Here is a 12,206-nt window from a genome sequence, read left to right as displayed (position 1 = left end):
CTTTTATTTTTTTTTAAGTTTATTTATTTATTTTGAGAGGAAGAGAGAGAGAGTACATGAGAGCTCAAACAGGGGAGGGGCAGAGAAAGAGGGAGAGAGAGAATCTCTAGTGGGCTCTGCACTATTAGTGTGGAGCCCAACGTGGGGCTCGAACTCACATGAGATCATGACCTGAGCCAAAATCAAGAGTTGGATGCTTAACCAACTGAGCCACCCAAGTGCTCCTCTGAGTATATATATATTTTATTTTCTGAGAGAGAGAGAGAGAGAGAGAGAGACAGCATGAGCAGGGGAGAGTCAGAGAGAGAGGGAGACACAGAATCCGAAACAGGCTCCAGGCTCTGAGCTAGGTGTTAGCACAGAGCCTGACATGGGGCTCGAACCCACGAACCGTGAGATCATGACCTGAGCCAAAGTCAGATGCTTAACCGACTGAGCCACCCAGGCACCCCTGAGTACACTTTTCATATAAAGTTTTTGCATTCTCAAATTATTGGGAGAGACATTTGCATTGAGTTGTCACAGGAGCAGATAGTCAATAAATCTTTGAGGAATGAGGAAAAGAAGGAGAGGGAATTGAAAAGGAGAGAGAGGGGGTGGGAGAGAAGTGGGAAACAGGTTCCAGCTGTGAAGCTGTGTATCCCGTCAGTCCCTCCTGCTTAGCCCTCCCAATAACCCCACAAGACACACATTATCGTTGGCTTCAGTTTTCAGATGTCTGAGACTCAGAGACAGGCTGTCACTCTCCTTAGTAACATGTTTCAGTGACATCAGAATTTGAACCCAGATATGGTTGAGTGACTGCACTTAAGAACACAGCACTGCTTGACCTACACTTGTTAGGTATGGGGCAGATGTCTCCCATGGCAGGGGGTAACTTTTCAATTAGTTATTTGCCTGGAACACTATTCAATCACACATTTTCCATTCATTCCATCTCTCCCCCATTCATTCCCACAATCACACAGGAAGCCTAATTCCCTTGTCTACTGTACCCATCCTCCATTCTCATCCCCGGCTTCTTCCTTTACTGGGAAATGGGAGGCCTGGGTAGGCTGTCAGGCACCCGGCTCAGTGTGGACCCTTCCCAGCCCTCCTGGGCATGCACTCCGAGGGCCAGGCAAGGCCATTCTTTCCTCTCTTCCCTGCTCTGAAGCTGAATCCATAGCAAATGGTCCTACCAACTAATCTCAGAAGCTTCCCCACTCATCACTGTTCTTCAGGCCAGTTTCCTGGAAGAATTCATTGAGTTTCCTAGAAAATGTTCCTGGTCATCTTCTCTTTCCATGACTATAATTCATTACTTTCCATACGTCCTAATTAGTTTAATGCTCAGTCTTTGATCTGCATTTGACATCTGACATGTTTCTGCGAGGTGAAGTCCAAGAAGCCAATAGCTACCCTGGAGATGGCATCATTGCCATGATCTTGTACCATGGAAATGACACAAACGGCCTTTTAAAAAGCCACTGCATGGGGATCAGAGACCTGAGATCTGGTCCCTTTGTTCCAACTGACTTGGGAAGATCCTTTCCTTTTTATTGTCTTGAGTTTTTCCAAGGAAGAGGCAAATCTCATGGCAATCAAGAGCCTGGGGCCTTGCATCAGACACACAGAGCTCAGATCTCAGTCCTAGCTCTCACTAGCTGTGTAATGTTGAGAAAGTAACTTAACCACTGTGAGCCTCAGTCTCCTCATCTGTACAAGGGGGATAATGATATTATTTACTACCTAGAGCCACAATAATAATACAGTGAGCCAATATATGTGAAGAGGAATGCCTGGGACTCAGTCATTTCTTGAGCTATCTTAGCTGTGGATGATAATAATAAGATATGTTAGAGAAAAGGGAAGGAGAAGGAATGGTATAAAAGGAAAGGTATGAGATCCCTACGTGCTAAGCTAAGGTAGTCATAGAGTTGGACAGAGAGGAGAGAATAAAGCTACTTTTGGTATTTCCAAAAGTTTAATGGGAATCCCACATCTACTTACCCACAATAAAGCCACCAGAGGATAATAAGAAAGGCAACCTTCTTTGCTTTTGGCTGAAATTACATTAATTCCTTGTGGTCAACTAAAAGGCTTTGGAATTAAATAGATCTGCCTCAGCCCAGGTAAGGTATGTGATCTGGAATAAGGAAAGTAACATCCCCCAAAAAGAGACTGGCGACCCTGACCTTGCAGGGCAGCTCTGAGGATTAAATGAGATAATGTATGGAAAGCACTTAACATGGGGTCTGGCACAGAGTCAATACACGGTCCACACCCACCACTATGGCTAATATCCTTCCCTAGCCTCCCTAGGGCTCAGCCGCTTCATTGGTAAAATTAAAATCATACCACCTGCTTTACTCATTCAACAAATATTTACTGAGCCAAGTACTATGAATACAAAAATGTATTCACCAGACACAGTTCATGGCCTCTCAGAATCCACAGTTTGAAGTTGCTCATTATTCATCCATTCAACAAATATTTTTACTGAACACTTAGTGTGTAACAGGCTGCATAATGGGAATCAGAGACACAATGGCTAGTAAAACAGATTTAATCCCCAACTATCTACAAAATTATAGCCCAGAGAAGACGTAATGAAATAAGCTAGTGAAATGACTAACACACAGTAGGTGCTCGATGAGTAAAAGTTATCTGGGTGCTAATCAGAAGCTGGGGATGTGTAACTCTGGGAAAGATAGCTCATAAAAATGTTGCAGGTTAATGACTTCTTAACACATGAAATTTGTTTGATAGATAAAGGCTTCATATGCAAGTGCTGAATCACTCTATTGTACACCTGAAACTAATATTACACTGGATGTTAACTAACTGGAATTTAAGTAAAACTTTTAAAAAAAAGAATGAGTAATAAATTTCTTAATTAAAAAATAAAATGAGGGAAGTCAGAAAAATGTAATAGTTAAATATATACGTAAATGGGATCTGTATGCTGAAAACTGCAAAATGTTGATCCACGAACACCTAAATAAATGGAGAGGCATACTGTGTTCATGGATTGGGAGATACAACATAGTGAAGGTGTCACTTCTCCCCAGAGGGATCTATAGGTTTAATGCAATTGTTATCAAATTCCCAGCCAGCAAGGGTTGCTTTTTATAGATGCAGGCAAGCTTGTTCTAAAGTTAATATGGAAAAACATAAGCCATAGAAGTGCTGAAACAATCTTGATAAAGAAGAGCAAAGTAGAAGTCACTCTACTCAGTACTAAGGCTTGTTGTGTAGCCATGGTAACCAAGACAATGTGGTATGGGAGCCAGATCAATGAAACAAAATAGAGAACATGGAATTAGGCCTAGACAAATATGTGCAATTGATTTTTTACAAAGGTGCAAAAAAAAAAAAAAAAGAACCTTGATCCCAACCTCACACCGTATATAAAAATTAACTCCAACAGATTATGGACTGGACAGTAAGACATAAAACTATAACATGGTTTTTTATGTTTTTATTTATGTTTGAGAGAGAGACAGAGCATGAGCAGGGGAGGGTCAGAGAGAGAGCTGTCAGCACAGAGCCTGATGTGGGGCTCTAACTCACAAACTGTGAGATCATGACCTGAGCCAAAGTCAGGTGCTTAACTGGCTGAGCCACCCAGGCACCCAACATGTTTTTAAAAAAGGAGAAAATCTTCTGTTTCTAGGGCCAGCCAAAGAGTTCTTAGACTTGATTAAAAAAAAAAAAACAAAAAAAACGTGATTCATAAAAGAAAAATTAATAAACTGGACCTCATTAAAATTAAAAACTTTGCAAAAATTCATGTGAAGAGGACGAAGAGGCAAGCTACACACTGGGAGAAAATATTTATAAGCCATGTATTCAAAAAGGACTAGCATCTAGAACATACAAACAACTCCTGGGGCTCCTGGATGGCTTAGTTAAGTATCTGACTCTTGATTTTGGCTCGGGTTATGATCCCACAGTTTGCTTATAAAGCAGAGTCTGCTTAGGATTCTCTCTCTCCCTCTCTCTCTGCCTCTCTCTCTCTCTCTCTCAAAATAAATAAACTTTAAAAAATAACTCAAAACTCAAGTGTAAAAAGACCAATCCAGTTAGAAAATGGGCAGAAGACATGAACAGATATTTCACTGAAGAGGAGATACAATGGCAAATAAGCACATGGTAAAAGTTCAATATCATTAACTATCAGGAAAATGCAAATTAAAACCACAATGAGATATCACCATATACCTACTAAAATGTCTAAAATAAAAAAATAATGAAAACACCAAGTGCTGGCAAGGATGAGGAGAAACTGTATTGTTCATACATTGCTAATGGGAATGTGAAATGGTGCAGCCATTCCAGAAAACAGCTTGACAGTTTCTTACAAAACTATTATGCAATTACCATAAAACTTAGCAATTTCCATCTTGGGCATCCCAGAGAAAACTTAGGTTCACACAAAACCTGTATAAGAATGTCCACATCAGCTCATTCGTGAGAGCCAGTGACTAGAAATAGATGTCCGTCAGTGGGTGAATGGTTAAACAGACACACACACGCACCATGGAATGCAATGGGGCAATAAAGAAGAACTAACTACTGATGCATTCAACAATCTGGGTGAATCCCCAGAGAACTATGCTAAGTACAAAAGAGCCAACATCCAAAGATAGCATACTGTTCGATATAACGGTTTTGAAAAGACAACATTTTAGAAATGGAGAACAGATGAATGCTTGTCAGGAAGTAAGGACAATGGACAAGATGGTGGGCATCAAAGGGCAACATAATAATTCTTCTGGAATCTAAGTAATTCTTCTGCATCTTGACTGTAGGGATGGATACACACACCTACACCTGTGACAAATATTTAGAATTAAATACACATACACAAATGAGCGCAGGTAAAACTGGAGGGGTCTGAATAAGATTGATAGACTGGGTCAATGGCAACGTCCTGGTTGTGATCTTGTATTACAGGGGATACAGGATGTTACCATTGGGGGAAAACTGGGTAGAAGGTATAGTGGGACTCTGTATTATTTCTTACTACTGCATGTGTTATTTACAACCATCTCAATAGAAACTTCAATGAAAAATTTTATTGACTTGTATTTTAAAACTCGTATGTTATTAAAAATTTGAAAATACAGAAAGAAAAACCTGAAAAAATCATCATCCTGAAACACAATATTTTGATGAATTTTTTTTTCTGGTCTTTGCTTTTTACATTTATATGAAAAAAAAAATGTGAGAGGCAGGAATAAAACTCAGGGTAGCGACATGGTGGGAGGCTTACTGCCTCCCACCTTCTATGACATCAGAACTCAGTGTTTGAGGGATGCCTGGAGACTGGAGGCCAGGAAGGAGGAGGGCGCCTCTCTGCCTGGCAGGTGGGGGTACCCAGCTCCACCCAGGCAGCCTGACCCGAGGCCATGGTGATCCAACAGGTAGGCGGCAGAGGGCGCGTGGCAGCCGAGCTTCTAGACAGGAGAAGGGGCAGTCGCTGCGAGGACAAGAAACAGGTGAGGCTGGACCAGACGCAGCCGCCTCCCTCCCGTCTGGGCTCCCTTTGGCACTCCACACAGACCGTAAGACCCTCAAAGTCAGGAGAGGCTTTGGGCCTGACTCTCCCTGGAGCCCGACCTGGGGAACACCACATGGTGGTGCTTGGGTCCTCGGTCCCTGAAGCCACTACTGACTGACTCTCTTACTTAATCCTCAGCACAGACCTGCATAATGTGTGCTCTGGAAGGGCTGGGATTTTCGTTTATATCGCTAGTGCCTACAGCGGCGCTTGGTTCATAATAGTAGCTGAATGAATGAATGAATGAATGACTTGAAATATATAGGATACATCTGAATTATAGAGCTCCCGGAGTATTTGTTCTTAGGACTGAAATTCAAACCTCGTGTAGAACTTTGTCAAAACGGGAAATGTTATCACGTACTATGCACAGCCTGGTGCTTCCACTCCCCATCCCCCCCGCCCCTGCCCGCCTCTCTCATGACTGACAACATTCCCGAGAGGCAGCTATTGACAGCCTCATTCACAGATGGATAAACTGAGCCTCAGAAAGGCAAAGAGGCCATATAGCCAGGATCTACCAGGATCTGAAGCCAGGTCCGTCGGATTCCAGAACCCTTACCCTGCACTCCGCTGCCTCCCAGGTGGAGAAGTGAGCGAGGCAAATAAAGGAAGCCTGGGGAGGTCAGCTGGCCTCATGATGCACACTATGAAAAGAGATAGGATTTTATTCTGAGATTCATAAGAGGGCATTATTTGTTTGTTTGTTGTTTGTTTAAGCCTTTGAGGGATTTTAAGCAGAGCAAGGGATGGGTGATCTCTGTGTTTTCAAATGATTTGTGCACTTGTTTGTTTGATGGTGTCACAGTAAGGTGGGGGCCTGATGGGATTCCCATCATGCTGCAGCTCTTCCTAACAAGAGTTCCACAGATGCCAAGCCCCAGGAAGGCTCTTTGAGAAAAACGCCCAGAAGAGTTCTGCCATTCAAGGAATGCCGATACTCTTGTCCCCTCTTGGAGATTTATACTGCTCATTCACATAATGAAGGCTCTGAGAAGTTCTGCAGTAGGGAATTCACTTTGTTGACCACGGCATCTCCCAGACCAATCACAGACAAAGCCCCAGCTTTAGTTTTTGAAAGACCGTTCAGCATACTTCAAAATCCATTTTACAGATGAAGCAATTGAGGCTCAGAGAGAAGAAACCATTTGGCTCAAGCCCCAAGGCAACATGGGAGAAGAACTAAAACTTAATCCTGCCCCTGGTCCCTCCTTTGCCTCCAAACAGCACACAATACGAACCCAGCAGCAAGTGTGCTGGAGAAGATGCTGTCCTGTAAAGTACATGGACATAGGGGTTGTTAAAGAAATAGAGCATTTGGCATGAAACACTAATCAGCCATTATAAAGAAGGAGACAGTTCTGTGTGTCTGTAGAAAGATTCCCAGGGAACATTGTTAGGAAAAAGCCCCTCCTCCCAAACTTAAGTGTACAATACAATGATCTTTACATTGAGCATACACACCCACATATCACTCCCCCCAACTTCAAGCAATGGAACATTTCCAGTACCCCAGAAGCTTCCTTCAGGCCCCTCCCAGCTAGTGCCACCCATAACCATGATGTCTGATCTTTTCCATCATAGAGTTTTGTGTGTTCTTGAATTTCATGTGAATGGAATCAGTCAGTGTGTACCTTTATGGCTGGCTTCTTTCACTCATCAGTGTGTCTGTAAGACCCAGCCAGGTTGATGCTCTGTAATTTATTTTTATTTCTGAAGTTAATCTTAATACTAATACAGTTGCTAATATATATAAAGAAAACTATCTGGGGGAGAGGGAAATTACACAAATCTTTTATCTTCTTTGTTGTGGCAGCAGGTCTTAATCTGGCTTCATGAACTAAGGTGAGTAAGAAATATATTCTTTGAAGTCAAATCAAATCTAACTCAGCCTGCATCTAATGAGTTGAGGAAAATTCAGTGTCAGTCAGTGCTGTGTTTGCCTTAGTCCTTTGTCCACTTTTGCTTGCCCCTGACACCGTCACTGTCACAGCTCCCATTGTCTGTTGAAAGCAGGGGTCTCTGAATTCCCTGGGCTAAGGTCTGCCCAGACACACCACAAAGCCACCAAGCGTGGGCGCCAGGCTCCTCCAGGACTCAGACTATGCCTCTCTCTTCTCCCAGCTCTCTAATCTCCTCCCACCTTCCTCCTCTCCTAATCCTGGCACATCCACCAGAATCTCCCAAATGATCGTGGGCTGACCCAACGCCACAGAGCGAAGTTGTCGCCAGGCAGCTCCTTCACTCCAGCCTGCACGGAAACGCTGTGATTAGACTTACACTTGCAGCTCTAACACAGTGACTGGGGCGAAGCTAGCCCTCCCATCATAAGCAACCCCAAAACTGTCGATAGATATGAGACAGCTATTTTCAGGGGAGGGGTCCCAGGCAGCACAAGAGTGCGATCCCTGGGAAAAGGAAAACTCCCGACACAGCCTGGCCTCTTTCCCAGTGGCTGCTGCACCGAGAAGTGGAGCCCAAGCTTGCACAGCAGTCCTGCTGAGCTGCACGGCCTAGGACAGCTAAAGCGGCTGGGATCTAGAGGACACGGTCCTGGAGAGGGAGGAGAGCTGTGACCAAAGGGGAGCCCCATGACATCTTGGCAGAGGGGGCTGGGATGTGCATGCCAAGGGCTGGATTAGCTGCTCTTAGCAGCTCTATATGGTTGGGAGCAGAGCAGAAATGCTGGAAACCCAGCAGTGCTGGGGGTTCAAAATGGACCATATACCTAACTGGAAAGCTAAAGCAGTAATACGTCTAGAAGACAGAGGAGAGAATCTTCCACAACCTTGAGTTTGACAACATTTTGTAGGCTGCATACAAAAGGCACCACCAGAAAGGGAATATATTTGTCAAAATGGAAACCGTTTATGGGACTCCTGGGTGGCTCAGTCAGTTAAGTGTACAACTTTGGCTCAGGTCATGATCTCGCAGTTCGTGGGTTCGAGCCCCGCATCAGGCTCTGTGCTGACAGCTCAGAGCCTGCAGCCTGCTTGGGATTCTGTGTCTCCCTCTTTCTTTGTCCCTCCCCCACTCGCATGCTCTTTCTCTCTCTCAAAAATAAACATTTAAAAAATTGAACCTTTAATTTACAAAGACACTGATAAGAAAATGAGAAGGCAAGTCACAGACTTTGACTTTGTAGTCACAACATCTGACTAAAAACGTATATCCAAAACACATAAAGAACTATAACTTAAAAAAAAAAGAACTATAACTTAAGAAGAAGACAATTGCTCTATTAAAAAAAAGAGCAAAGAGCTTCTAATAGACACACCCACAAAGTAAGACGGGCGAATGATGATCAGTAAGCACATGAAAAGATGCCCAACACCTGTTATGGACTGAATGCTTATGTCTCCCCAAAATTCATATGTTGAAATCCTAACTCCCAAAGTGATGGGATTAGGAGTTGGGATCTTTGGGTGATGATTAGGTCATGAGGGTGGAACCCTCTTGCATGGGATTAGTGAGTGCCCTTATTTAAAAAGACCCCAAAGAACTCTCTTTGCTCTCCACCGCATGAGGATATGAAGAGTAAGTGGCTGCTTACAACCCAGAAGAGCGCCCTCACCAGAACCCAACCCTCCTGGCCCCCTGACCCTGAATTTACAGCCTCTAGAACTATAAGAAATTTCTGTTGTTTATAAGCCATGGCTCTGTGGTACTTAGTTACAGGAATACAAACGGACTAAGACAATATCACTCATCATTGGGGAAATGCATGTAAAAATACACTGAGATATTACTATACCGCCAGTAGAATGCCTAGAACGAAGAAGACTACCAACACAGACATGGAGCAACTAGAATTGTCGCACTGCTGGCAGCAATGCAAATTGGTACAAATCCATGGAAAACAGTTTGGTGGTTTCTCATCAAAGTAAACACACACTTGCCATATGACCCAGCATTTGCATTTCTGGGTACTAACCCAAGCAGAGTGAGAACACGCGTCCACACAAAGAGGTGTATCCAGGTGTTCATAGCAGTTGTATTCAAGATAGTCTGAAACTAGAAGGGGCCCAAAGTCCATCAATAGGTGAAGACATAAACTGTATCACATGCATACAATATAATGCTATTTATCCATGACACTGAACGCAAAATCATGTTCAGTTGGGCACAAGTAGCTTACCACAGGAGCGCCAGGATGGCTTGGTCAGCTAAGCATCCGACCTCAGCTCAGGGCATGATCTCGAGGTCCTTGAGTTCAAGCCCTGCGTCGGGCTCTGTGCTGACAGCTCAGAGCCTGGAGCCTGCTTCAAATTCTGTATCTCCCTCTCTCTGCCCCTCCCTCACTCGCACTCTCTCTCTGTCTCTCAAAAATAAATAAACATTTTTTAAAAAGTAGCTTACCACAAAAGAGAATAGACCATGAGTTTCGATTCATTTGAAGTTTTGGAACAGGCAAAGCTACTCCATAGTGATGGATCCCTGTGGCAGGGTAAGTGTGAGAAGGAAATGGACTACAGAGGGGCATAAGGGAACTTTCTGGGGTGATGGAAATGGTCTTTCTTTTGACTGTCCACAGGTGTAGACATGTCACGATTCATCAAACCATACACTTAAAATGCATGCATTTCATGGTCTGTAAATTATACCACAATAAAGTTGATTCCTTTTAAAGACCATTTAGAGCAAAAATGTAAAAGTGGGCCAAAGGACTGAGAAGAGAGGTAGGGCTTCTCAGCAGGAAGAAGGGAGGAAACACACCAATGGAATGTCAAGAGGCTGCCATGTTTCCTGCTTCTACAATGTTTGGGGGTTGTGTAATAAGCAGGCATGACATGGATAACCAGAAAGAAGTTAAGCTCTAAAAGCGATTGGAGAGCAGCCCCATGGCTAGCCCTCTATGAGGGAAGCAGGGATGCCTACTGGCCCCCTGAAAGTCACCTCCTCCCTCCACTTCTTGCCCCCAGACGCTGTTGGCATTGCTGATCTTGGTACTGTACGTGGGCACAGGAATATCAGGTGAGAGTTGCGAAATCTGAGAAAGGAGGAGCCGAGTCCACACGGAGTTGGGAGGGGTGTTCTGGAGATGGATGCATGCCCAAGAGGCCTCCTCAGCCTGCCTTCTCCTACCTCCTTCACCCACTGGGATTACCAAACATGTTTATTTCAACTACTGCTTAGTTGCCTTTGTTAAAGGGTGATGTTCGTGCCTGTTTCAGGAAGAAGTTGGGAGGTGTCAGAAAGGATCAGAGAATGTAACTATCCCCAGAATCCTGTGGCTTCCCAGGTAACATATTCAAGAAAGGTACTGAGGGGATGTTAAGCTTGGCTGAGGAAATCTGGGAAGGCTTCCCAGAGGTGTCAATGGCGAGCTGGATCTTGAAGGATAAGTAGGAGCTGGCCAGGTGGAGAAGGTGGGGATAGACACTCCAGACAGAAACCCTGCAAAGGCTCAGAAAGCTTTTCGAAATCAGTGGCAGGGAAGGAGGGGGTTCCTACATGAAAAAGCTCAAGATGCAATTTTGATGTCTGCCTTTCAGGGATTTGAATACCAGTCCAATGAACCCGTAGAAGAGCCAATAAAGGTCATCAGGACCTGGTTGAAGGAAAACTTGCATGTTTTCTTGGAGAAGCTAGAAAAAGAGGTGCGAGAGCTCGAGCAGCTGGTGCGGGACCTGGAGGAGTGGTTAGATGCCCTTCTGGGAGAGGGGTGCCCCGAGGATCCCTGCTCCAACTTCAAGAGCCACTTGTGAGGGCCCAGGGCTGGACCCTGGGGAGGCCGCCGAGTGGAAGCGGGGGGAAGGCTTGCCGGGGCCCCTCTGATAAGAGCTGAGCTGTGACGCCTGAATTTCAAAGCAGGCGAGAAAATAAAATAGTTGAGACCCTAAGAACTTTGTTGGCACCACTGCTGACTGATGAACAGACGCTGTCAGGAAGACACCAGGGCCCTGCTAAATATCTTCCAGTGCACCAGGACGCTGGGGCACTGGAACCAAGCCAGGCTCGGGGGCAGGACCCTCGCCCCCTTACCTGAGATCCGGCGCAAACTCCCTAACTTCTCTGAGACAAACTGCCTCATTAGGAAAAATCAGGGACACCAAATTGCCTCACAGCATTATGAACGTGTGTATGTAGAGTGCCTGATAAACAGTTCTTCCTTTCTGACATTCCTTTTCCTTCCTCCCTGGAATGTAGCAAGACGATCCTGGTTCTGGAGTATATAGTTGTTTTGTGGCAGCTCAACTCTATGGCACAGCTGCTAGCAGCACAGACTGCCCAAACCCCTGTGCAGGCCAATTTGGTGACGGCTATCAAACTCACAAATGCGTTTACCATTTGACCCAGCAATATGCCTTAGGGATTTATCTACTATATGTGTGGAATATTTGTCATATATTATATATANCACATACTATATACATTATATGTGAAATATATACTTACTATATATATGCATGTGTGAAATTACACATATGTAATGTTACCCTCCTAGCTTCGTTTATAATAGCAAAACAAAGGAAACAACCTAAATGATTATCAGTAGGTCCCACATTAAATTAGGTAAATTAGGTAAATTAGGCCCTAGTAGGTATGAAAGAGAATGATGAAGCTTTTCTACTGATATGGAAAAGTCTACAAGAAAGGTTGTTAAATGAAAAATTCAAGGTGTAAGAAGAGCCTGGGACAAGAATCTGTATTTTTT

The 12,206-nt window shown here is 44.1% G+C and overlaps 1 protein-coding gene and 1 long non-coding RNA gene across 3 annotated transcripts in view; one reads left to right on the top strand and one right to left on the bottom strand.

The window, feature by feature from the left end:
* LOC144225898 (uncharacterized) overlaps positions 1-12,206 on the bottom strand; it is a 111,622-nt gene that overhangs the window by 39,533 nt on the left and 59,883 nt on the right. The gene's annotated exons all lie outside the window — the stretch shown is intronic.
* SMIM23 (small integral membrane protein 23) lies at positions 5,325-11,394 on the top strand. 2 transcript variants are annotated; one of them, XM_077757137.1, is made up of 4 exons: positions 5,325-5,411; positions 10,471-10,522; positions 10,723-10,790; positions 11,044-11,394. In XM_077757137.1, exons 1-4 carry the CDS (start codon positions 5,397-5,399, stop codon positions 11,254-11,256), a joined length of 348 nt encoding a protein of 115 aa, XP_077613263.1. In that variant the 5' UTR covers positions 5,325-5,396; the 3' UTR covers positions 11,257-11,394. The 2 variants fall into 2 exon arrangements, with proteins under 2 accessions (XP_077613263.1, XP_077613262.1); XM_077757136.1 differs by having other exon boundaries at positions 5,325-5,486.

This window comes from Crocuta crocuta, unplaced genomic scaffold (genome assembly GCF_008692635.1).
Source record: "Crocuta crocuta isolate KB4526 unplaced genomic scaffold, BGI_CrCroc_1.0 scaffold131, whole genome shotgun sequence".
Classification (NCBI taxonomy): Eukaryota; Metazoa; Chordata; class Mammalia; order Carnivora; family Hyaenidae; genus Crocuta; species Crocuta crocuta.
Note: the sequence above shows the minus strand (reverse complement) of the source record. Positions and strands in the feature narration are given on the sequence as shown.

What these genes read in the sequence shown, in the direction of transcription:
- SMIM23 (XM_077757136.1), top strand. Translation starts at nt 5,397, where the DNA reads ATGGTGATCCAACAGGTAGGCGGCAGAGGGCGCGTGGCAGCCGAGCTT. An exon ending in GCTGCGAGGACAAGAAACAG is followed by an intron (nt 5,487 to 10,470) that starts GTGAGGCTGGAC and finishes TCTTGCCCCCAG; the next exon opens with ACGCTGTTGGCATTGCTGAT. An exon ending in AGAATCCTGTGGCTTCCCAG is followed by an intron (nt 10,791 to 11,043) that starts GTAACATATTCA and finishes TCTGCCTTTCAG; the next exon opens with GGATTTGAATACCAGTCCAA.